The following is a 26,682-nucleotide window of genomic DNA, read 5'->3' on the forward strand; positions in this document are numbered from 1 at the left end:
CTCAGGAGGCTGAGGCATGAGAATTGCTTGAACCTGGGATGCAGAGGTTGCAGTGAGCCGAGATCGCACCACTGTACTCTAGTGTGGGCAAGAGTGATACTCTATCTCAACACACACACACACACACCCTCCCTATAAATTAGTGAGTGGCTATGACGTTTGACTTTACTTATACTACATTAAGGTTCCTCAAAAAGTCAAACATAAAATTACCGTATGACCCAGTATATTTCACTCCTCTATATATATACCCCAAAGAACTGAAAACAGGTGCGCACACAAATATGTGTACACACACGTTCATAGCAGCACTATAAGATGAAAACATCCCAAATGGCCGTTAACTGAAGGGATAAACAAACTGTGGTATCTACATATGATGAGTATTATTCAGCCATATAAACGAATGAAGTACTGACATGATACAACATGAATGAACCTCAAAAACATTATGCCAAGTGAAAGAAACCAGATTCAGAAGGCCATATGCTATATCATTCTGTTCACAGTCATGCACGGCATTAACGCTGTTGCGGTCAATGACAGACCATGTAGAAGATGGTGGTCCAATCAGATTATAATACTGTATTTTTACTATAACTTTTTTCTATGTTTAGATACACAAATACCATTATGGTACAACTGCCTACAGTATGTAGTACAGAAACATGCTGTACAGGTTTGCAGCCTAAGTGTATCATGGGCCACACCAGCTAGGTTTGTGCAAGTACACCCTATGACATTCACACAATGACAAAATTGCCTCACTGCATTTCTCAGAAGGATAGAGATTGCTAAGTGGCACATGACTGTATATGAAGTAATATGAATAGGTAAATCCACAGAGAAAAAAGCAGAACGGTGGTTGCCAGCGGTTGGGGAGAAGGGGTAATGGGAAGTAGCTGCTTAATGTGTACGGGGTTTTCTTTTGGAGTGATGAAAATGTGCAACTAGATAGACGTGGTAGCTGCACAACACTGTAAATTTATGAAATGCCGCTGAGTTCACTTTAAAATGGCTAATTTTATGTTATGTGACTTCCATCTCCATAAAATAAGTACGCAGAAATAGATATCTGTTTGAGACACCTTTTTTTTTTTTTTTTTTTTTAACATATCAGCCTGGCAAATATAAAAAAGTTTGATAATGCTCTGTACTGGGAAGGCTACAGGTAACAGGGTGGGAAGATGACAAGTAATTTCTTTGGAAGGTGAATTTGTCAACACATCGATTTCCATTAATGAGGGACTAATTAAACTATGATATGCCCGTATAATAAAATACTATGTAATTACAAAAAGGAATCATATAATTCTATATATGCTAGAGTATAATTTTTGGCAAGGTAAGTTTAATAAAAAGAGACAGAGCAGGCCGGGCGCGGTGGCTCACGCCTGTAATCCCAGCACTTTGGGAGGCCGAGGCGGGCGGATCACAAGGTCAGGAGATCGAGACCATGGTGAAACCCCGTCTCTACTAAAAAATAGAAAAAAATTAGCCGGGCGCAGTGGCGGGCGCCTGTAGTCCCAGGTACTCGGGAGGCTGAGGTAGGAGAATGGCGTGAACCCGGGAGGCGGAGCTTGCAGTGAGCCGAGATTGCGCCACTGCACTCCAGCCTGGGCGACAGAGCGAGACTCCGTCTCAAAAAAAAAAAAAAAAAAAAGAGACAGAGCAGTGCTTATTTTATATTACCTATTTACATTACCATCTGTACAAACAGGAAGGAATCAATCTCTCTCTCTCCCTCTTTTCCCCATCCACGATTGGGCATGGATAGAATATCTTTGGAGGGACGTTTAAGAAACTGGTAAAAAGTTACCACAGGGAGGGGGACAAACTCTCTGCTGTACTTTTTGTACCATTTAAAAAAAATCTTAGGTGTATATTATTTTTCCTAAAAACAAATAGGCTGGGTGTGGTGGCTCACGCCTGTAATCCCAGCACTTTGGGAGGTCGAGGTGGGTGGATCACCTGAGGTTGGGAGTTCAAGACCAGCCTGGCCAACATGGCAAAACCCCATTTCTACTAAAAATACAAAAAAATTAGTCGGGCGTGGTGGCACATGCCTGTAGTCCCAGCTACTTGGGAGGCTGAGGCATGAGAATTGCTTGAACCAGAAAGCGGAGGACGCAGTAAGCCGAGATTGTGCCCAGCCTGGGCAACATAGCCAGACTCAGTCTCAAAACAAAACAAAACAAAACAAAGCAAAAAAACCAAAAAAGAAATAAAAAGAATTTGTATTCTACATGAAAATCTTCACAAAGCTGGATTTTTATTCTTATACTTCTGTTCTCAGCAAAAGTAGCTCCCGCTGCTTGACCTGCTCCTCTCAGGACAGCATGTAGGAGCTAGTCTTCCCCATTCCTGCACACTGAACACACTCCTCCAGATGGGAAGTGCCCAGCACTCAGGGTTATAAGTCAGACTTCCCACCCGAGATTCTTGAGCTGTTGTGGGTCACTCACCTCCTGAAAAGCTAATGAAAGCTACAGACTGTCTCCCTGGAAAGAAATTCGCTGGACTAATCATACCTAGCAACTCATACACAATCTCATGGGCTGACACCCCAGCATATCCAGTCCTTGTAATTCTCACAGCTTTAGCAGTAGCTACCACACCTGGCTGGTTAATGGTAAACTAACAACTAAATCACTCACAACTCCTGGGAATTTCTGCAGAAGCAGGCCTCTTCTCTCCTCTCACTGTTGAAACATCAGTATTCCCCACACACTCCGGTAGTCTCCCCTCCTGCTTTCCAGCTTCATGTGCTGCATAATTCAGCCCCTCTCAGCTAAGTGTCACTTATAAATTGACAATTATCTAGCCTATAGCTTCATTTGCATCTCTGCTAAAAATCTTGAAAGATGTTACTTTCCCCCAGAAGGAAACCAGTTGTTCTCTTCTGAATCGACAGAAGGAACAACTGGTAGTTCTGAGAATCCCAAAAAGGACTCAAAAAATAATGATTTATGCGATCTTCCCGGAGGTCAGATAATTTACATTAGATAATTACATGTAAATTATCTGACCTCCAGGAAGATCGCATAAATCATTATTTTTGCTGGGCAAGAAAATGACCTCACAGTCACAGTTTATTAAAAACAAAATGAAAACTTTTTGGCAACATCCTACATATTTCAGCTTTCCATACAGTTATGGACTGTATCCCTCCAGCCCCTGCAAATTCATATATTGAAGCTCTAGCCCCAAATCTGACTGCGTTTTGAGATAGGCCTTTTAGGGAGTGTGGTGGTGTGATGGTTAATTTTTGCTGTCAATTTGACTATACTGTGGGATGCCAACGTGGCTGGCACAGCACTGTTTCTGGGCGTGTCTGTGACGGTGATTCCAGAAGAGATTGGTGTATGAGTCTGTGAACTAAGGGAAAATCTGTCCTCAATGTGGGCAGGCACCATCCAATTGGCAGGGGAGCAGTGGGAGGCGATGGAGGAAAACCAAAAGGGATTCTCCCCTTCTGGAGCGGGAAGTTTTTCTCCTACTGCTCTTGGATATCAGACTCCAGGATCTTAGGCTTTTGGTCTCTGAGACTCGCACCAGCAGTCTCCGGGGTCCTCCAGCCAGGGAGCTACACCATCAGCTTTCCTGGTTCTAAGTTTTCTGGACTTGGACTGAGCCATGCTAACGGCTTCTCAGGTTCTCCAGCTTGCAGATGGCTTCTCTTTTATTTTATTTATTTATTTTTGGAGATGGAGTTTTACTCGTTGCCCAGGCTGTAGTGCAATGGCGCAATCTCAGCTCACTGCAACCTCCGCCTCCTGGGTTCAAGCAATTCTCCTGCCTCAGCCTTGCAAGTAGCTGGGAGTACCGGCGTGTCACCACGACTGACTAAATTTTGTTGCAGATGGCTTATCATGGGACTCCTCCGCCTCTGTGATCATGTGAGCCAATTCCCCTAACAAATCTCCCCTCATAAATCCTACTGCTTCTGTCTCCAGATCTGGAGACTGCTGCCTAATACAGGGAGGTAATTAAGGTTAAATGAGGTTACAAGTGTGGGGCCCTAAACGGAGAGGACTGGTGTCCTTCTAAGAAGAGGAAGAGACACCAGAGATCTCTGTCTCTCCTCACAGACGCAGAGGAAAAGTCATATGTGGATACAACAAAAACGTGGCCTTCTACAAGTAGCCAGGAAGAAAGGCCTCACCAGGAACCAATCCTGACAGCACCTTGATCCTGGACTTCTAGTCTCCAGAACTGTGAGAAAAATAAATGTCCGTTAGTTAAGTCACCTAGTCTATGGTATCTTGTTATGGCAGCTCAAGCTGACCGACACACACATCTGAGATAAAGGCATTCGCTACTGGAGTGCAATTCAAGAATGACAACATTCAGAGGACTAAGACTTTTCTCACCCACTCATGATTTAATTATGTCCACTGGCTTGGCCTGCCCAGGGCATTTGAATGGAGAAAATCATGTGGGTAAGGGAATGGAGTAGGAATTACCATCAGAGTCGGGAGGAGTCAGACCCTGCACAACCTCATGGGTAGAACCTACAACATTTAAGCTTTATTCCAAAAGCTACAAGCAGAATCACATATAGACTGTCTACTACGTTAGTCACACAGGTATGAAAGTGAATCTAGATATTTTAGAGAGACTTAAAAAAAAAAACCTCCCAAATAAAAAAACAAAAACAAAAACTGAGCTTTGGGTTCTCAGTTAATCAAAAAAGCCCAGCTGACCAGAACAGTTCATTCCTCAAGAATAATGGGTAATGCTGGTTTTACATAAGTCAGTTTACAAATAGGCATATGAAGGCAATCAATACTAACAGGATCAAAATCATCTGCCAGAATAGATTCCTTAAATGGGAAACTAAAAGGTGCAAGTTACTTGTGCCTTGGCATACACAGGTATCCCATACAGAACCTTTCTAGCCCTTAGTTTCCTCACATGTGCAATGGGGATACTAATCTCTATTCCACAGGGCACTTGAAGGATTAAATAAAATCACTTATAGGTAAAGCAGTTAGCTCAGTGTTTGCCATGTATCAGGAGCTTAGCAAATACTACCTTTTGTCAATGTATATGGAGGTGTGTACACCAGTTCTGAGGTATAATTCAGTTATAATGAAAGTCACGTATTTTTTTAAAAAGGCAATTTCCTAAAATGAGAACTCCCCGCAAATCATAAAGGAGTGGGAAGAAAACTGTACACAGACCAAGGAAGACCTTGTATCTAGGGACATAGGAGGAAAAGCAAACCTGAAGAGATAATAAACAAACTGTGGTCAGAGTCTGCAAACCTCTACCTTTACATATGACTACAACATGTAAAATTATATTCCCTAATAACCTACAAAGTATAGTTATGACCACCTCGTATTCCTAACTAAAACTAGACAATAACAGAGTGAATGGCGGGCTCATATTCAGCCTCAGGAGAGGAGGCTGCTCTGAAGCACCTGACAACTCTGCAGAGCCAGCCTGGGGAATGCACACAACTGGACTTCAGAAACAAAGAACTGTTTTCAGAGCATGATTAGGGCTACCTCTGGATGGTTGTGGTTTTCCGCTGCTGCTTTTTAATGATGCATTTGTATTATTTTACCTTGTTTATTTGGTGTACCCTAAGGTACACCAAAGGCTTTTGTTTGAACAGTATTTCTAGCCTGTTAACACTGAAAAACTAGCTTTTAAGATCCAAGTTTCAGTTCAAATATGAATTATCTACACTCTTACGGCCAAAACACATATATGTCAGTTTCTCCAAAATCTGTGCAGGCAACAACATTTTAGAAAGAATACAGTTCTTTTGCTACTGAACAGAAACAGGTGGGGTAGGTTGGTTAGAATAGTGTTTTGTTTTTAAAGTAATATATTTACACAGTTCCAAAATCAAACAATATATGAATGTATACAGTAAGAAGTCCCACTCCCACTGCTACTACCTTCCCTTACCTTCCTTACTTCCTATTAACAACCACTTTAGGTTTCTTGTGTATCCTTTCAGTTTCTTTAGGCATACCATATGTGAGCAAACGTAGGGTCTTATTCTCCCCCAACTTAATACAAAAACTATCATATCATACACACTGTTCTGTATTTTCCTCTTTATCATTAATATATCTTGGAGATTTTTCTATAGCAGTACATAGAGATCTTCATTTTTTCAAAGCTACATAATTTTCCATTATATAAATATTGAATACATTAAGCAGTCTAGTGTTAATGAACATCTGGGTTGTTTTCAGTCTTTCGTTATTACAATGGTGCAATGAATAATAATTTTTTTTTTTTTTTGAGACGGAGTCTAACTCTGTTGCCCAGGCTGAAGTGCAATGGTGCGATCTGGGCTCACAGCAACCTCCGCCTCCTGGGTTCAAGCAATTATCCAGCCTCAGCCTTCCGAGTAGCTGGGACTACAGGCATGCACCATCACAGCCAGGTAATTTTTATATTTCTAGTAGAAACGGGGTTTTGACATGTTGGCCAGGCTGGTCTTAAACTCTCAACCTCAAGTGATCCTCCTGCCTCAGCCTCCCAAAATGCTGGGATTACAGGTGTGAGCCACCGTGCCTGGCCTTAATGAATAATCTTGTACAGTAGTCCTCCCTTAGCCAAGACCCCCACAGTGGATACTTGAAATGGCAGATAGCACCAAACCCTATATATACTATGTTTTTTCTTATATACATACATAACTATGATAAAGCTTAATTTATAAATTAGGTACACTAAGAGATTAACAACAATAACTAATGATAAAACAAGACCATTATAACAAGATGCTGTAATAAGAGTTATATGAATGTGGTCTCTCGCTGGAATTTTCCAGTTAATATTTCGGATTGCAGTTGAACAGGTAACTAAAACCACAAAGTGAAACTGCATACAAGAAGGGACTAGTGTCTACACATCATTATCTATAAAATGAAGGCCCAGGACTTAGTAGATCAAAAAGTATATGCATTTGTAATTCTGATAAAAAGTAGTTCTTAACTTTTTTTGTGGTTCTGAACCCATTAACAAATCTAATGAAAGGTATGGAACTTGGTTCCCAAAATAATGAACAGATACACAAAATTTACATACTAGGAGCCTTCACATGGATCCATCTCTAGAGATATTAAAAAGGGGTGCCAGGTGTGGTGGCTCACACCTGTAATCCTAGCACTTTGGAAGGATGAGGTGGGTGGATCACTTGAGCCCAGGAGGTCAAGACCAGCCTGGGCAACATGGCAAAACCCCAACTCTACAAAAAATACAAAGATTAGCCCGGCGTGGTGGCACCTGCCTACAGTCCCAGCTACTCGGGTGGCTGAGGTGGGAGGATCACCTGAACCTGGGGAGGTCAAGGCTGCAGTGAGCCATGATTGTGCCACTGCATTCCTGCCTGGGTGACACAGTGAGCTCCCATCTCAAAAAAAAGAAAAAGAAAAAAAAAAAAGTTAGATGATTTAGGAAAGGCCTCAGAGCTATAATCTCAAAATTCTGAGAACTTGGAGACTTTACCTTGATTGATTTCAGCTGCAGAAGGCCCCAAACTCAAGCTCTTCTTCTGTTGAGCATTTTTGGCAAGAAGCGTGTGCTTGTCATCGTTCCCTGTATCCATCTCTGAAATGGTGACAGCCAGAATCCGGCAGAAATTAGCGAGCTGCTGCTGATCGAAATTGGATACTAAGGAACTCAGATTGGGGACTTCATCTAGTCGGATCATTTCCTACAGAAGACAAAAATGAAACAATCTCCATGCTCAATTCACTCAAGAGATTGGATGTGCCTCTCTTTTGCATCCCCCTAAATATGGGGCTCAGTGGCTAGATCACTTAGGTTCCTATCCCAGCTCTGTAACTTGCAGCTCCGAAACCTTAGTTAAGTTATAAAAACCTTTCGAGTCTTTGCTTGTTCATCTGTAAAACGGGACTAACCTGCCTCATGGGATTAGTCTGAGGACTAAATTTACCTTTTGATCACCACTGTTTTCACTTGTTCTTGTGGTATATTTTGCCTACTTTTTTTAAAAATGGAAATGCCTACCACTCAAGTTTTGCGAATCATAAATTACCATTCTTACTACAGATTTTCTTCTTAAAAAAATAAAACACTTCAAATATAGCTAAAGTACTCTGTGTATTCCCCATCCAGTCGCATTTTCCTATCTCCTCGCAGAAGTAGCCATTATTTTGAATTTTGTGTTTATTATTCCCATGCATGTTTTTATACTTACAAATATTTCCATTAAAATACATGGTACTGCTCTGCATGCAGTGTGAATGATACCATACTATACCTTACTTTTCATCCAACATTTTGAAGTTTATCTACACTGATACGAGCAGCTGATTCAATCACTTCCCACCGTTTTACTCCACAGTTTAATCATTTCTCTTTTCTTTAATAGACAGGGTCTCACTCTGTTGCTCAAGCTAGAGTGCAGTAGTGTCATCATAGCTTACTACAGACTCAAACTCCTAGGCCCAAGCAATCCTCCCACCTCAGCTTCCCAAGTAGCTAGGACTACAGGTGCGTGCCATTACACCTGGCTAATATTTTAATACTTTTTTTTTTTTTTTTGAGATGGCATCTCAATCTGTCACCCAGGTTGGAGTGCAGTGGCGTGATCCTGGCTCACTGCAAACTCCACCTCCCGGGTTCAAGCAATTCTCCTGCCTCAGCCTCCCAAGTAGCAGGGATTACAGGTGCCCACCACCATGCCTGGCTAAGTTTTGTATTTTTTAGTAGAGGTGGGATTTCACCATGTTGACCAGGCTGGTCTTGAACTCCTGACCTCAGGTGATCCATCCACCTTGGCCTCCCAAAGTGCTGGGATCACAGGCGTGAGCCACCGCGCCCGGCCAGTACTTCATTTTTATAGAGAAAGTGTCTCACTATTGTTGCCCAGGCTGGAACTCCCGGACTCAAGCAATCCTCCCACCTTGGCCTCCTAAAGTGCTGACGTTACAGGCGTGAGCCACTGTGCCTGACCCTTTCTTCTTGTAACACATATTTAGGTACAGTACAGTTTTTCACCATTAAACAATGTTGCAATGAACATTCCTACAGGTACTCTCCATGTACACATACATGACCATTTATCCAGAGTCAGAGCAAGAATTGTCTTTTTCTTGACTTTAGTAGAAATATTTCCAAAACATTTAAATTAAGTTTAATGTTTGCTGTAAATTTTTAATAAATACCCTATAGCTGTTATATTTTAATAAATACCCTATATATAGTTTCTAAGTTTTCCTTCCATTGCTAGCTTTTGTTAGGAATGATAATTTTATGGAATGCCTTATGTTATTTGGTTCTATTCTCATTTATTACTCCTTCAAATCTGTAAATGTCATGTACTACATGAGCTTTTCTCATTTTGAACCATCCTTGTGCTACTCAGGTAACACCTGCTATCCTTTATCCCACTAATTTACTTCCACTGGATTGGGTGTTTCTCTCACTGCACAGATCACATGAACTTTTAACAATCTGTTCCTGCATCTATTTCCCAAACAATCTGACCATACTTTGACGAAGGCACATATCCTACTCTTTCTCCTGAGACTCAATGTACAGGACCTGGTAGCAACGGTATCAGTGAATGTGCCTGAAACAAGTGCATGATTCCTAGAAGCTCCCATGAATCCCACACTCCCCTCTATTTCTAGTAATGGAGGAAGACAGGAATTTGCTGTGTAGGGGGCACTGGGGAATGGCTGCTTCCACCTGTCCTTTTCCTTAGTACAAAACAAATGTCAGCTACTGCTATTATTGGCAACTGTAACTTTTAGCTCACCAGTTCCTCTAGCCCTGTCTAACTTAGTATATGGGTACCAAAACAGGTCCTACCACCCCCAGCCCACTTCTTATGGTTGTTTTATATTTTAAGATTTTTTTTTTTTTTAAGGCAGAGTCTTGCTGTGATACCCAGGCTGGAGTACAATGGCACAATCTCTGCTCACTGCAACCTCTACCTCATGGGTTCAAGCAATTTTTCTGCCCAGCCTCCCAAGTAGCTGGGACTACAGGCATGCACCACCACGCCTGGCTAATTTTTGTATATTTTTAGTACAGACAGGGTTTCACCATATTGGCCAGGCTGGTCTCCTGACCTCAAGTGATCTGCCCACCTCGGCCTCCCAAAGTGCTGGGATTACAGGCATGAGCCACCGTGGCTGGCCAAGAATTCTTATGTTTTAATTTTTGATACATACAACACATATTATGCAGCATAACAAAATGACTAGCTGTGTGTGCCTTTCCTATGGCATCTCTCTGCCTCTGGGAACCACTATCATTAATAATTATTGCCTTGCCATTTAAAAACCAGTTTTATCAGTAAACAATTTGCTTTTTTGAGCTTTATGAAAATGATACGCTACCTACAGTGTTCTGCAACTGGCTTCTACCACCCGATTATTTCAATTCCTCGGCTATGTTGTTGCTTATGGCAACAGTTCATTCTTCTACTACATAATATTCCACTGTGTGAAGAAAGTACATTCATCCCTTCTCCTATTGATGGATCAGAGACTTGGTTTCAGTGTTTTGTTCTGAAACAACAAAGCTATAAATGTTCTTGGGTGTTTCTTGATGCACAGGTGGAGAAGTTTTGCTGGGGCAGTGGCTTCCAAACTTTTTAGCTATCACCAGGAATGACCACCAGTAAACATACACATGGGACTGTATATATAAATGTCAAACAAAAACTTATTCAAATAATACCCTTACACAATACAGTTTGCTCTTTTCTATCTGACTGATAGACCCGATGGATTGATTTCACAACTTTCTGGATTTCAATCCTAAGAATCACTGTTCTAGGACTGAGCTTCCTCACAAGTGTGTCCAGGCACAGATTATAGGTGACCAATGGCAAAATACTGATGCCTCAGCCCTCAGGGCAAAGCTTCCCTAGGTGCTGGGGCACAAGGTATATGGCTGTTCAACTACAAAACAAAAAAGAGAATATTCTGCTGATAAACATTTATCAGTAGTATGCAAGTGTTTCCACTGATATATATACTCACCAACATTTGCCCACTCTCCCCCTCACTATGGTATTGATGTGCATTTCCTTGATTGCCAGTGAAGTTACGCATCTTCTCTTTTATATTTATGGGCCATTTCTTTCTCATCTGTGAAATGCTTGTTCATAACATTGCCCATTTGTCTACTGGGCTATTTGTCTTTTTCATGCTGATTTGTAAGAATTCTTTTTTTTTTTGGAGAGGGAGTCTTACTCTGTTGCCTAGTCTGGAGTGCAGTGACACAATCTTGGCTCACTGCAACCCCTGCCTCCCAGGTTCAAGCAATTCTCGTGCCTTACCCTCCCAAGTAGCTGGGATGACAGGTGTGCACCACCACACCTGGCTAATTTTTGTATTTTTTAGTAGACACTGAGACTGGGTTTCACCATGATGGCCAGGCTGATCTTAAACTCCTGACCTCAAGTGATCTGCCTGCCTCAGCCTCCCAAAGTGTTGGAATTACAGGCATGAGCCACTGCACCCGGCCTGTAAGAATCCTTCATAAATTCTGAATACAAATCCTTTGTTGGTTACCTGAATTGCAAATGTCGTTTCCCAGTTTATGGTGTTTCCACTTTCTTTATGGTGTCTATCCCCCTTTCAAACTACACCAAGATATCCATAATGTTTGGTACAACATGTCACCATTTTGGGGTACACAAAAAAGAATGAGAGGGAGTGAGAGGCAAGTGGGAAAAGTCATGAAGGAGCAATTCTAGACTCCTATGCTGAGACTGCTAAGGAGTCTGGAGTTTCTACTCTGGAGGCCCCCTTTCACATACTGGCTGGAACACACAATTACTGGAATAACAACAAAGCCTTTTATCGAAGGGCACAAAGGGTCTGTCTGGGGCCTGCACACATCTCCAATGTGTTCCTGCAGACAATAGGCCACTTGTGCTGGGCAACGACAAGCAAGGCCTGGGGAAAGCACAGTAAGAAGAAATGAAAGCTGGGGTCACCACAGTGCACGTGAACACCCACTTCCCTGCAACAGCCACCTCTAGGAGGCTGCTCAACAGGAAGAGAAGGAAATCTGCCAACCAGCAAACAACATGGAGGCTCAGGACAGATTAGGACTGAGGAGGTGAGCTCCAGATCCTTATAAGCATTACACCAAAAATGTAACACAGTGAGTCTCTAACAGAGGTCTATGAATGTATTTTTGGGTACCTGTGAATTCTTGAAATTTTTAATTTAGTTTTCATTTTGATCATAGTTTTTTTAAAAAAGGTTATGGGTCATCTGATTATCAACCTGATGACCAAGTGGCAGGATTTCAGAGCTCCCATTTGTCTCCTACTGTGCTGGTGCCAATTAACCAACTTTAATTGTTGAAGACTAATGAGAAACGATAGAGGCAGACTTCATAAGTGAAAGCCAAACATTACTACCAAGGGGAACATATCCCTTGGTAGTAATGAATGAAGGCTTCACAGCAGTTCAGATAGCGGTAGAGAAAAGTGGTAAGAGAATGGAGTCACTGTACAGCATACAGTAGCATAGACATGCTACAAAGAACTTGCCCCATGGTAATGAGTGAGGGGCAATTTGATTTCAGCAAAGTAACATGCGGCATCACACTACATTCACAGAGTCAATCTGAAGTTCTGAGTTTTAGAATTAGTTTGCTTTCAATGTATATGTTTGTTTAGGTTTTACAGTCATGAAAGAACCACTAGTATAAGGGGTAATCCAGGTTTACACTTGAATATATCTAAGTAACACAAGACATAATTTAACACTTTCTTTTAAAAAAGCTTTGTATATTATTCAGGTTTGAGAATCCAATGGTCTGAGACACCCTTCCCCATCTGGTCAGCTGGAGGACACAGCTCACCTTTTTAACACCCAAAATATCTTCAATGAGGGTTGCTGTTTGTAAGAATGTCTTCTTACTTGTCATCAGTGTAAACAGGAAGATCACAAAGTCATTCTTTTCCGCCAAACGCTTTGTAACTCCCTCCGTCTGTCACAAGAAGAAAAGGCAGAATAAGTTGTTAAGGACAAAATAAATTATGAAGAACAAGGCATCCTTTACCGACAGTGAAAAGCAATTTCACCTCTGAAAACTGGCATGAGTCAACAAAACGGGAAGGGCACGACTTAACTGTGGGAAACATTCGTTAACTCCCCAGCCATGAAAGAAAAAAGCTTCCTGACATTCAGGCTACACAAGGGGAGCCCACTTGTGAGAACATAACACAATCAGATGGTATTTCCTAAGATAACTTATCTCAGAGTTCTGAAGGCCATTATTAAATCTGAAATCCAACAGTGCCAAAGCATGGACTTAAAAGTCAGACCCATGTTCTAATTCCAGTCATGTGATCCTGAGCATATCACTTCTCACCTTTGGAACTCCATTTTTTCATTAGTAAAATGATCATCTTAAAAGTCTTTGAGGCCAGGCACGGTGGCTCACACCTGTAATCCCAGCACTTTGAGAGGCCAAGGTGGGCAGATCACTTGAGGCCAGGAGTTCGAGACCAGCCTGGCCAATGTGGCAAAACCCTGTCTCTAATAAAAATACAAATATTAGCTGGGTGTGGTAATGCACGCCTGTAGCCCCAGCTACTTGGGAGGCTGAGGTAAAAGGATCACTTGAGCCCAGGAGGTGGAGGTCGCAGTGAGCCAAGACGAGGCAAATGCACTCTAGCCTGGGCAACAGAGGGAAACCTTGACTCAAAACAAACAAAAAACCCAACAACAACAACAACAACAACAACAAAATCCCCAAGGAGTATGAAGGAAGTAAGGAAACTAGCTGGTTAAAGACCTTAAAACTTAGGTTCAAGAGTTTGGACTGAAAACTGCAGTACTGTCAAGTGCAGTGGCTCACACCTGTAATCCCAGCTACCCAGGAGGCTGAGGTGAGAGGACAGCTTGAGGCCAGGAGTGTGAGGCCGCAGTGAGCTACAATCTCACCACTGCATTCCAGCATGGGGACAGAGTGAAACCTTCTCTCTAAAAATAAAGAAACTGCAATACTGCTAGCTTACACACACACACCTCCCACCCCTACTGCCTTAAGGCAACTAGAGCTTAGTGGCTTTAATATTTCTTTCTTTTTTTTTTTCAGCCTCTAAACTGAAAAAATTCCAAGGCTTACTGCAATAAACTTGACCTCTCCCTAAAAAGTATAATCAAGTGTACAGACACACACAGTTTGGTAAATGGGAACCCCAAGTTAGGAAGCATTTCAGAATCAGTGAAATGAGGTATGTCACAGCAAATTTAAACTTCTTTCAATTTTAGAGACAGGGTCTCACTCTGTTGCCCAGGCTGAGGCCATGACTATTCACAAGTACAAATATAGCTCACTGAAGCCTCAATCACCTGGGCTCAAGCGAGCCCCCCACCCTCAGCCTCCCGAATTGCCAGATCCCCCCACCTCAGGCTCCTGAATCACTGGGACTACAGGCGTGCACCACCACACCTGGCCAATTTAATTTTCAAAGTGAAGGCATCAATAAAGATGTGCCAAGTATATAAATCTTCAACGATCCCATTAAATAGGACACTAAAGAAAGTAATCTCAGTCTGTACTGATACATCTCTGTTCTTCAGTTGTAGCACTGACACATTAAAAAAAAAAAAAAAAAAAAAGAGAGAGAGAGAGAAAAAAAGGTTGTATTCCCAAACTACATACAGTACCTACACTGGCTACGAGATGTGAAACAGGACTGACTCTACTTTTACTTAGACAAGCAAAAGTTCTGGAAGATCCAAAGAAACAGAACAAAAAGAGAAATAAATTTATCACTTTCTCTCTATCTCTAGGCTGTCAAATACACAATCCTGCTGCTCTAACTAGCTACCCTTCACTACCCACCTTTCTCCTCTCTTCAATTTATCAAAGTACTACTCCTTTTACAGACTGGCTAAAATGACTCCTCTTGGAAAGCCTTCCTAAGTCAACACTGGCCACCAAAAAGGCCATCACAGTCCTTCCTTTCCTCTACATCACAAGTTCTTAACTGAGGCCAAAAAGCACTAAAACGATATATAAAATGTTGCATGCAACTACTGGGGAGAGTTTTTTCCATATAATATTCATCATAGGTTTTTTTTCTTTTTTAAGACAGGGTCTCACTCTATAGCCCAGGCTGAATGAGTGCACTGGCACAATCATGGCTCACTGCAGCCCTGACCTCTCAGGCTCATGCAATCCTCCCACCTTAGCCTCCTGAGGAGCTGGGACTATAGGTATACAACACCACATCCCGCCAGTTTTTTATTTTTTTGTAGAGACATTCTCACTATGTTGCCCAGGCTAGTCTTGAACTCCTGGACACACATGATCCTCCTGCCTCGGGCTATCAAAGTGTTGAGATTATAGGTGTGAGCCACTGCGCCCAGCCTAATCAAAAGCTCTTGACCTAGTATTTGTCAAGTATCTAAACAAGGAGCTACAAACTAGCAATCAGTAGGCCAAGCTTTTTCTGACGAGCAGTACTGTTTTTTTTTTTAATATTTTATTTTTTAAGAGAGTCTCATTCTGTCACCCAGGCTGGAGTGGAGTGGTACGATCTCAGCTCACTGCAACCTCTGTCTCCTGGGTTCAAGTGATTCTCCTGCCTCAGCCTCCCAAGTAGCTGGGACTACAGGCATGCACCACCACGACCAGCTAATTTTTGTGTTTTTAGTACAGACGGGGTTTCACCATGTTGGCCAGGGTGGTCTGGAACTCCTGACTTCAGGTGATCCACCCACCTCAGCCTCCCAAATTGCTGGGATTGCAGGTGAGAGCCACCATGCCCAGTCAAGAGTACTTTTTAAACTTTTGAATTCAAACATCTTTAGACAGGACACACTTGCTTCAGTTTAGTCAGTTTACACAAGTCCCCTCTCCAACACCAGCAATTCCAAACATTTCCTGTTTTCTGCCTGATCCCTGGAGGCATTGGTGTTTGAAATCCTAAGAGCCCTAATTTCTCTATGTAACATGGAATTCAGCCAGATAGCACATAATTGGACCATATCATCCCATGTTGCTTAAAATTTTTTTTAAATTTTATTTAAAAATACTTTTAGTTGATACATAATAAAAGTACATAATTTCAGGAAGCATATAATTTAATACATTCATACAATTTATAAAGATCAAATCAATGTACTTGGGATAGCCATCAGCTTAAATACTCGTCTTTTATGTTAAGAACCATTCAAATTCTCTTCTATTTTGAAATGTAAAACAGATTATTATAAACTAAGTCACCCTTACTGATTTATCCTAACACTAGGTCTTATTTATCAACCCATATACTTGTACCCATTAATGAACTTCTCTTCATACATTTTTTTTAACTTAACTGTTTTATTGGAATGTCACTGATTAACAATAGGTATCATGATTTTAAAACAGCCTCATAAAACTACTGACTATATGGAAGTTGCCAATGATAGAGTCATTATTTTATACACTGTCTTCTTCTATAAGGACAATTTCTTTTTGGCCTTAGTTGCAAGAATTGTGCATTTCCTGAACAATTTGTTTTTTATCTTATAGATCTCCCTGTGCCTATCTCTGTCATTAGCTATACATGGCTACTGAGCACTTGAAAGGTGGCCAGGCCAAACTGAGATGTGCTCTGGTGTTCAAATGAGAAGGAAAAAAAACCAAAAAAAACATTGGATTTTGAGAGCTTAATACCAAAAAAAGTATCTCATTAATAATTATTACATGTTAGAATGACAATATTCTTGATACACCGTGTTAAATAGAATTTATCATTAAAATTAGCTTCACTATTTCTTCCTACCTTTTTCTTTTTAAAAAAGTGGCTACGAGGAAATTTAAAATAACCCAAGTGGCTTGCATTATATTTCAATTTTACAGCACTACTATACATGCTGAATTATATAAGTGTTCAAACAGATTCCTCTATTTGTGTTGGCTGCTAAGAAGCCTGAAGCCAAATTTGTGCCCATCCATAATACAGATGATTTTATGGTCTTCATTTTTATATCAGCCCAATTCCTGGCTACATGTTATGTCCCCACCCTTGTTTTATTTATCTTCTTCTTTCTTACCTACTTCTAAGTTCGTGATCTTGGTAGATTTTGCATACACCCACAAGATGCCAGAAATCTCATTTTGAATGAGGCAAGAAATGAAATGGAGCTCAGTGTTTCTTTTTTATTTCCACAGCATACAGGGTTCACATCTATAACACTCGTCTCATTCTGCCATGTATTATGATTCACAGATTACATAGTTTATCATAAGTTTCTAAAAGGTACTGTGTCTTATAAAAATTAACATTTATATATTGTTTTACAAAGTGTTTTCACATCTACTATCTCAGTTCTCACAATAAATCTATGATGTTAATATGACTGCTAACTGCACTCTATTGGTAAGAAGCTACGGCTTGGGAGGTATACTAAGCCAAGGGCCAGAACACAAAATCAGGTCGTAACACTAAGTGCCATCCTCTTTTGTTTCTACTAAATTGCTTCCTTTATTCACCACTCTTCCTGGCTCAATGGTCAACCTAGTAGAGAGTCCTGCTCAATATATGGGCGGGGGGGGGGGGGGGCCCTTCTGGTTCTCATTTTGTTCTCTAACAAGGAAAATGAAGAAATAGGCATAATGGAGTTAAAATGAGTCTTAAAGGTCACAGTCTGCCAAAGCTTGTCATCTTTTGACAAGTGTTCAGTTTCTACTCGGACAGCTCCAAGCTCCAAGGCCAAAGGAGTTTACTACCTGCTGCAGCAGTTCTGGCTCTTAACAACTGCTACAAAATTCTGCCTCCCTTAATTTCTACCAGTTAGTCCTGATTTTCAGGCACACATAAAATAAGCCCGATTCCCTCACTATCTGAAGACAGCTCTCACATCTGCCACCCCACCCGAATATTCCCATCTTAACCCTTGCAGATCTGGTAGGGAGATACGTGGAGCCCTAATGGCAGGGTACTTACACAGACACAGGTATTATACAGGATACTCAAGCAGTCCTTGGACATTTCATCACTTACTGAAAGTTAAAGGGTAATGACTGGTTATTTTTCTCATTGAAAAGATAGTACAACAGTTACATTTTTTTTCAGCATAAGAACTGTTATAACCCCCTCCAAGATGATGATTTTTCTTTTAATATACTCCTTCCAGTCCCTGTCTACCAAAGATTTTCATAGTGTACATCAGAATCTATAAGCCCATTTGCATATTGCTTTTGGTTTGATACAGCAGTTGTTTTCTTATTATGCCCCAAAGTCTTCATAATTTCAACCTGTTGTTGTGCCATCATTTAATAAAGCCATTTTCCCTTAATGTCTTGCTTAGGATATATCTACGATTTGGGGTTTTTTTTTTGGCTATTTAAATAGACCACAAATAAGCAACTTAATACATATGTGTATCCTTTTAATGTTTGTATTAAACTGGTTCCTCAAGATACATTTTCAAAAGCAGAACTACTAGAATCTAAAGTATAAGGATTTTTTTCTGTTCATTTGTTTTGGTTTTTTAAAGATGAGGTCTTACTCTGTTACTCAGGGGCAAGATCACAGCTCACTGTAGTCTCGAACTCCTAGGCTCAAGCAATTCTCCCTCCTTGCCCTCCCGAGTGGCTAGGACTGCATGCGCGTGCATCACGCCTGACTAAAAGTTAAAAGTATAAGCATCTCAATTGCTCTTGTTATAAATTTCCACTGAAAGTTCTATTAGCAGCAAACAAATATACCATTTTTATCAGACTCACTAACCGAGCATTTCTTTTTTTATTGCTGTTATCTGTATTGGGCAAATGGCTTTTCATGTCTGATCTATTACTAATTCTAATAAAGAACCTACTACTTCCCTGTGAGCAGGAACAGGAAAGCAGCATAAAAAGGAAACTTAATTTTCATAAGCCCAAAACCAAGAGATGATGAAACTGAGTATGAACCATGGACAAAGTGTTTTATTTGGCACTGCTTCTATTTTTAAAAACTGTTTCCATTTGCTCCTAAGCTGCCAGGAATGCTAAAATGCTAGGTCTCCTTCTCAGATCCCAATGGGCAGCCCCACTAAGCTAGCCTGACTAGACGGGTTGCCTCACATAATCCTGAGACAATGTAGATGCTCTGCATCCCTTATCACCACCTTTCAACCTACTGGGGCTCTGTGATTGATTTATTTAACGACTTCAGAGCAGGGTAAAACACTGCTCTGTATGTCTCACTATATATCTCACTATTTCTAGATCCTCCACTTTTAAAAGGAATTAGGATTCACTCATTCATCAAGTATTATTCAGCATCAACTCTAGAGCAGATACAGTGGTGAGGGAAAAAAAAGTTTCAGCTTTCATGGAACCTATAAATCTAGTGGGAGGAAGAGAGACTAAACAAGTGCACCAACAAATAATTACAATATGCTACTTGCTGTAAGGGTAGATAGAGAACACGAAAGATCAAGTTAGACAGAATACATAGTTGAGGCATTAAAAATGAATATAAATCCTCTTAACCACTACTGCATGCACAAATGAGGCCTTATATAGTGTATAGGACCCCTAATAGGTTAGGGGTAAAAAAAAAAAAAAAAAAAAATCTTTTAAATTGAAAAAATGCAAAGCTGGTAGGAGGGCATTCACCAAACATTAAACATTAATGAAGTTATCTCTGGATTTTAACACCAGAGTAAAGTGCATTCGCTTTTTTATTTTAAATTAAATACTGAAGCTGGGTGTGGTGGCTCATGCCTGTAATCCCAGCACTTGGGAGGCTGAGGTGGGCAGATCACTTGAGGTCAGGAGTTCGAGATCAGCCTGGCCAACATGGTGAATCCCCATCTCTACTAAAAAATAAAAATAAAAAAATTAGCCGGGTACGGTGGCGGGCGCCTGTAATCCCAGCTACTTGAGAGGCTGAGGCAGGAAAATCACTTGAGCTCAGGAGGTGGAGGTTGCAGTGAGCCAAGATCATGTCACTGTACTCCAGCCTGGGCAACAGAGCCAGATTCTGTCTCAAAAAAAAAAAAAAAAAAAAAAAATTGTATACCTAAAAAGAATATTTGTAACATGTGTTAAGTCATAAAAAACAATAATAGAATATTACCCATATATCTACCGCTCAGCTTAAGAAATAGTGCATACCAAAACACTCTGACTTCTTACCATTCACACTCTAGTAATGACTGAACTTTTTACAAAGAGCATATATCACCTTTCTAACAAAAAATAAGTTTTTAAAAAATAAAACAGAGTGATCTTACCAGGTTATTGCTTACTCTCTCAGCTAGTTATATATGAGAAATAAGAATTTCCCAAGGAAACATAGAAGCTGGATCACAGGACTATCAAAAGTACAAAGATGTATCCTTTTAACCCAGATCTGAATTTCTACGCAGTACAGAATGAATAAAGATAGTTGCTTAGCTGGGGGAGGAGAGAGCAACCTGTAGCTGAAGGTAAGACATGTCCTCAGTATTAAGAGTCAGGAAGGGAAGGAAGAAGGCAGCTGCTGGGAACTGCTACCATATTGGCATGCTGGAAAACAAGGACCAGCAGCTAACAGGTATACTTACTTTTCAGTTTCTGTCCCCGGATAGAGATCGTAGGCCTCATAAGAATTTCTACAAGAAGCTATAAAAAAAATTAGATAAAATCTTCAAAATTAATTCAAAGCATAACTTATAAAATGATTTTGCCATAACTATTCATTGCCCATATATCTGTCACAGTATTACAAGACCCTTTTGTTCCAGGAGGCAGTAAGGTTCAGTAAAAGCAACACTGCAGCAAGTCAGGAGACCCAGGTTCTAGTTCCAGCTTGGCCACCTACTTGCCCTTCTCTGGGCCTCAGTTTTCTCATTTTTGAAAAGAAGTATTTTAGAGTAAGTAATCTCTGTGATCTAATGTGGCTTTAATTTCTGAAAAGCTGCAGAACATTATTACTATGATTCTTCTGTTTAAAGCACATTTGTAAGTGTAAGTTTATTTAAAAAGGTCTCAGAAGATACACCATAAATTGTTAACACTGATTTCTACAGGGTTGGGTATGCATGTATTTTTTATTTTACATACTTTTAATCCAATTTTGCACAAACTGTTTAAAATAAGCATGAATTTAAAAATTCATTCTACGGAGAGAAAGGACAGCTGATAAAAGGGTCAATCCATTAAAAAGATAACAACTACAATCACATATGTACCTAACAATAGAGCCCAAAAATACATGAACCAAAAGCTGGCAGAAATGAAGCAAAGAGATAATTCAAAAATAAAAGTTGGACACTTTAATAACTCTGCTTTCAATAATAGACAACTAGGCAGATTAGCAAAGAACTAGAAGACTTGAACACAATGAACACATACATTCTAACAGACATCTACAGAACACTCCATGCAGCCGGAACAGAACATACATTCTACTCAAGTGCACATGAAACATTCTCCAGGACAGATCATATTTCAGGCCACTAAACAAGCCTCAATAAATTTAAAAGCACTGAAATCATATACAGTATGTTGTCTGGCCACAATGGAATGAAATAAAAAAGAAATTTGGGAAATTCATGAATTATGTGGATAATTAAAAAAACCCATCCTAAATAATAATCGGCCAAAGAAGAAATCATAAGGGGAAGTATAAAGTATCCAAGATGGATGAAGACACCAAAACTTACGATGTAGCTAACGGAGTGCTCAGAGGAAAATTTATAGCTGTAAATGCCTACATTAAAAGAAATTTTTTTTTTTTTTTTTGAGACAGTCTTTCTCTGTCTCCCAGGCTGGAGTGCAATAGCCCGATCTTGGCTCACTGCAACCTCCACCTCCTGGGTTCACGCGATTACCCTGCCTCAGCCTCCAGAGCAAAAAGAATTACAGGTGCCCACCACCACTCCTGGCTACGTTGTGTATTTTTAGTAGAGACGAGGTTTTGCCATATTGGCCAGGCTGGTCTCGAACTCCTGACCTCAGGTGATCCGCCCACCTTGGCCTCCCAAAGTGCTGGGATTACAGGCGTGAGCCACTGCACCCGGCCAAATAAAATTGTTTCTAATCAATAAACTAATCTTCTGCCTTAAGACACTGGAAAAAGAGCAGACTAAACCCAAAGCAAGCAAAAGGGAGAATAAGAGTTGAAACAAATGAAACACAGAACAGAAAATAACAGAAAATGAACAAAACCAAAAGCTGGCTCTTTGAAAAGACTGGCAAATTCTTAGCTAGACCAACCAAGAAAAAAGGGGAGAGGATACAGATTACTACACTCAGAAATAAAGGAGAGGGCATTACCACCAAGCTTATGGCAACAAAAGTCATTATAAGGAACTACTATGAACAACTGTATGCCAACAAATTAGATAACCTAAATGAAATGGACACATTCCTAGAAAGACATAAAACTATAAAAACTGACCTAAGAAGAAACAGAGGCTGAGCATGGTTGTTCCTGCCTGTAATCTCAACACTTTGGGTGGCTGAGGTGGAAGGACTGATTGAAGCCAGAAGATTGAGATCACCCTGGCCAACATATCAAGACTCCATGTCTCTACAAATAAAATAAATTAGCTGGGTGTGGTGGTATGCCTATAGTTCCAGCTACTCGGGAGACTGAGGCAGGAGGATTACTTGACCCCAGAAGATTGAGGCTGCAGTGAGCTATGATCATGCCAATGTACTCCAGCCTGGATGGAAGGGCGAGACTCCATCTGTTTAAAAAAAATAAAGAAGAAGAAGAAACAGAATATCTGAATAGCCCTAGAGCAAGTAAAGAGATTGACCTAGTGATTACAAAAAACAAAACAAAACAACAACAACAACAAAAAACTATCCATAAAGAAAAACCCTGGACATGATGCCTCCACTGGTGAACAATACAAGACATTTAAAGAATCACCAATTCTTCCCAAACTCTTCCAAAAAACAGAAGAGGAGGAAACATTTCCCAACTCACTCTTTGAGGCCAGTATTACCCTGATACCAAAACCAAAGACATAACAAGAAAACTACATATGAGTATCTCTTACGCATATATACACAAAAATTCTGAAAACCCTAGCAAACAAAATCCAGACACATATAAAAATGGTTATAGTCCACGCATGGTGGCTCACACTTATAATCCCAGCACTTTGAGAGGTCAAGGCAGGAGGATTACTTAAGCCCAAGAGTATGAGACCAGCCTGGGCAACACAGTGAGACCTTGTCTCTACAAAAATTAAAACAAAAAATTAACCAAGCATGGTAGCATGCACCTGTAGTCCCAGCTACTCAGGAGGCTGAGATGGGGGGATCGCTTGAGCCCAGGAGAAGCTGCAGTGAGCTGTGATCATACCAATGCATTCCAGCCTGGGTGACAGAGAGACCCTGTCTCAAAAAAAAAAAAAAAAAAAAAAAAAGGATTATACGCCATGACGAAGTGGAATTTATCCCAGGAATGTAAAGTTGGTTCAACATATGAAAATCAATATAGTACATCATATCAATAGAATAAAGGACAAAAGCCAAAAGCCACACAGTCATCTCAACAGATGCAGAAAAAGCATCTGAAAAAAACCCAACACACTTTCATGATAAAAGCAATCAACAAGGAATAGAAGACAACTTCTTCAGCCTGATAAAGGGCTTTTATTAAAATACCCACAGCCAGTATCATGCTTAACAGTGAAGACTAAATGCTTTCCCATTAAGATGAGGAAAAAGACAAAGATGTGCACTCTTGCTACTTCAGTTTAACATCGTATTGAGTGTTCTAAGTCAATTAGGGAAAAATAAAAAAAGAAATTAATGGCACCCAAATTGGAGAGGAATAAGTAAAACTAATTATTTACAGATGTCATTTTTTTTTTTTTTTTTTTTTTTTTTTTTTTTTTTTGAGACGGAGTCTTGCTCTGTATCCCGGGCTGGACTGCAGTGGCCGGATCTCAGCTCACTGCAAGCTCCGCCTCCCGGGTTTACGCCATTCTCCTGCCTCAGCCTCCCGAGTAGCTGGGACTACAGGCGCCCGCCACCTCGCCCGGCTAGTTTTTTTTGTATTTTTAGTAGAGACGGGGTTTCACCGTGTTAGCCAGGATGGTCTCGATCTCCTGACCTCGTGATCCGCCCGTCTCGGCCTCCCAAAGTGCTGGGATTACAGGCTTGAGCCACCGCGCCCGGCCAAGATGTCATAATCTAGAATATAGAAAATTCCTAAGGAATCCACTAAAAAAACTATTAGAGCCAATAAGCAAGAGTTCAGCAAGATTTCACAATATGTGATCAATATACATAAATCAACTGTATTTCTACAATTGTAGCAAGAAGCAATTCAAAACTGGAATTACGAAAGCAATTCCATTTAAAAGAGCATCAAAAACAGTAAAGATACTTAGAAATAAGTTTAACAAGTACAAGACTTGTACAACAAAACATTTTTGAAAGAAATTAAAGACAATAAAAAAATGGAAAGCTATCTTGTGGTTCATGGATCAGAATATTTAATATTAAGATGATAATACTCCCTAAATTGACCTACAAATTCAATGCAATCACTATCAAAATCTCAGCTGGCTTCTTTGCAGAAATTGGCAAGCTGATCCTGAAATTCACATGCAAATACAAGAGATGCATAACAGCCAAAACAATCTTGATCTGTAAATACAAAAATAAACCCCTGTGTCTATACAATCAGTTGATTTTTGACAAGGTTGCCGAGACAATTCAATAATGAAAGAGTAGTTTTTTCAGTAAGTGGTGCTGTGACAACTGGATAGTCACATGCAAAATAATGAAACTGGACCCCTGCCTCACATGATAAACAAAAATCAATGCAAATGGATCAAAGATCTAAATGTAAGATAAAAAATATAAAATTCTCAGAAGAATACACAGGTAAATCTTTGTGACCTTGGATTAGGAAATGGTTTCTTAGACACACACCAATACCCAAGCAACAAAAGATAAAATGAACTTCATCAAAAGTAAAGACTGTGTTTCAAAGGACACCATCAAGAGGTGAAAAGACAGCTACTTAATGGGGGAAAATATTTGCAAATTACAAGATATTAGTATCCAGAGACTAATACAACTCAATAATAAAAAGACAACCCAAACAAGAAATGGAGAAAGCAGATGAATGCACATTTCTCCAAAAGTCCAATAAATAAACAGATGATCAACATTAGTCATCAGGGAAAAGCAAAACAAAACCACAATGAGATACCTCTTCATACCTACCAGGATAGCTATGATGAAAAAGACAAATAACAACTATTAGCAAAGATGTGGAGAAATTAGAACCTTTATACATTGCTGGTTGACATGTAAAATGGTGCAAGTGCTTCAGAAAGCAGTCTGGCAGATCCTTAAAAATTAAAGAGTTACCAGCAACTCCACTACTAGGTATATACCAAGGGAAATTTTTTTTTTTTTTTTGAGAGGGAGTCTCGCTCTGCCGCCCAGGCTGGAGTGCAGTGGCGCGATCTCAGCTCACTGCAAGCCCCGCCTCCCGGGTTCCCGCCATTCTCCTGCCTCAGCCTCCCGAGTAGCTGGGACTACAGGCGCCCGCCACCACGCCTGGCTAATTTTTTGTATTTTTAGTAGAGACGGGGTTTCACTGTGTTAGCCAGGATGGTCTCGATCTCTTGACCTCGGGATCTGCCCGTCTCGGCCTCCCAAAGTGCTGGGATTACACGCTTGAGCCACCGCGCCCGGCGGGAATTTTTTTAATAAGACAATCTAATAGAAAATGAAAACACATCCATATAAAAATTTATATGCCAATGTTCATGGCAGCATTATTAATCATAGCAGATTATTAATAACAGTCAAAAGTGGGAACAACCCAAATGTCCATCAATTGATGAATGGATAAGTAAGATGTGGTCTAGCCATACAATGGAATATTTCTTGACAATAAAAAGGAATGGAGTATTGATACATGTTATGACATGGATTAACCTTGAGAACATTATGTTAAGCAAAAGAAGCCAGTCACAAAAGACCATGTATTGTATGACTCCATTTATGTGAAATGTCCAGAATAATTAAATCTATAAAGACAGAAAGATTAGTGGTTGCCTAAGGATGGGGGAGGGAGGCCTTGGGAGAAAATGGAGAGTGGTTACTGAAGAATATGGTATTTCTTTTTTGGAGTGATGAAAATGTTTTAAAATCAATTGTCGTGATAGTGGTATATAACTCTGACTATACTAAAAAACCGAGTTATATCTTGTAATATATCTTTTAAATGGGTGACTTGTATGACATGAATATCTCAATAAAGCTATTATTTAAAACAATAAAACACCTCATGCTCAGTTAAAGAAGCTAGACATAAAAAGCCACATGGTGGATGATTCTGTTATACGAAATATCCATAACAGGTGATACAGTTTGGCTCTGTCCTCACCCAAATCTCACCTTGAATTGTAATAATCCTCATGTGTCAAGGGTGGGACCAGGTGGAGGTAACTGGATCATGGGGGCGGTTCCCCCATGCTGTTCTCGTGATAATGAGGGAATCTCATGAAATCTCAGGGTTTTGTAAGTGTCTGGCATTTCCCCTGCTTGCACTCACTCTGTCCTGCTGCCCTGTGAAGAAGATGCCTGCTTGTCCTTTGCCTTCTGCCATGACTGTGAGTTTCCTGAGGCCTCCCCGGCCATATGGAACTGTGAGTCAATTAAACTGTGAGTCAATTAAACTACCCAGTCACAGGTATTTCTTCACTGCAGCATGAGAACGGACTGATACAATAGGCATATTATGGA

The 26,682-nt window shown here is 40.4% G+C and overlaps 1 protein-coding gene across 4 annotated transcripts in view; it reads right to left on the reverse strand.

The window, feature by feature from the left end:
* The window catches only part of TRPC4AP (transient receptor potential cation channel subfamily C member 4 associated protein), an 88,008-nt gene that overhangs the window by 31,215 nt on the left and 30,111 nt on the right, over positions 1-26,682 (reverse strand). For all 4 annotated transcript variants that reach the window (XM_073008122.1, XM_073008119.1, XM_073008120.1 and 1 more), the window contains exons 4-7: positions 20,514-20,571; positions 17,924-17,979; positions 12,835-12,963; positions 7,480-7,687 (exon numbers count right to left, since the gene is read on the reverse strand). In XM_073008122.1, the coding sequence (XP_072864223.1) occupies positions 7,480-7,687; positions 12,835-12,963; positions 17,924-17,979; positions 20,514-20,571 (451 nt within the window). The remainder of the gene's footprint in view (positions 1-7,479; positions 7,688-12,834; positions 12,964-17,923; positions 17,980-20,513; positions 20,572-26,682) is intronic.

Source organism: Chlorocebus sabaeus, chromosome 2, assembly GCF_047675955.1.
Source record: "Chlorocebus sabaeus isolate Y175 chromosome 2, mChlSab1.0.hap1, whole genome shotgun sequence".
Lineage (NCBI taxonomy): Eukaryota > Metazoa > Chordata > Mammalia > Primates > Cercopithecidae > Chlorocebus > Chlorocebus sabaeus.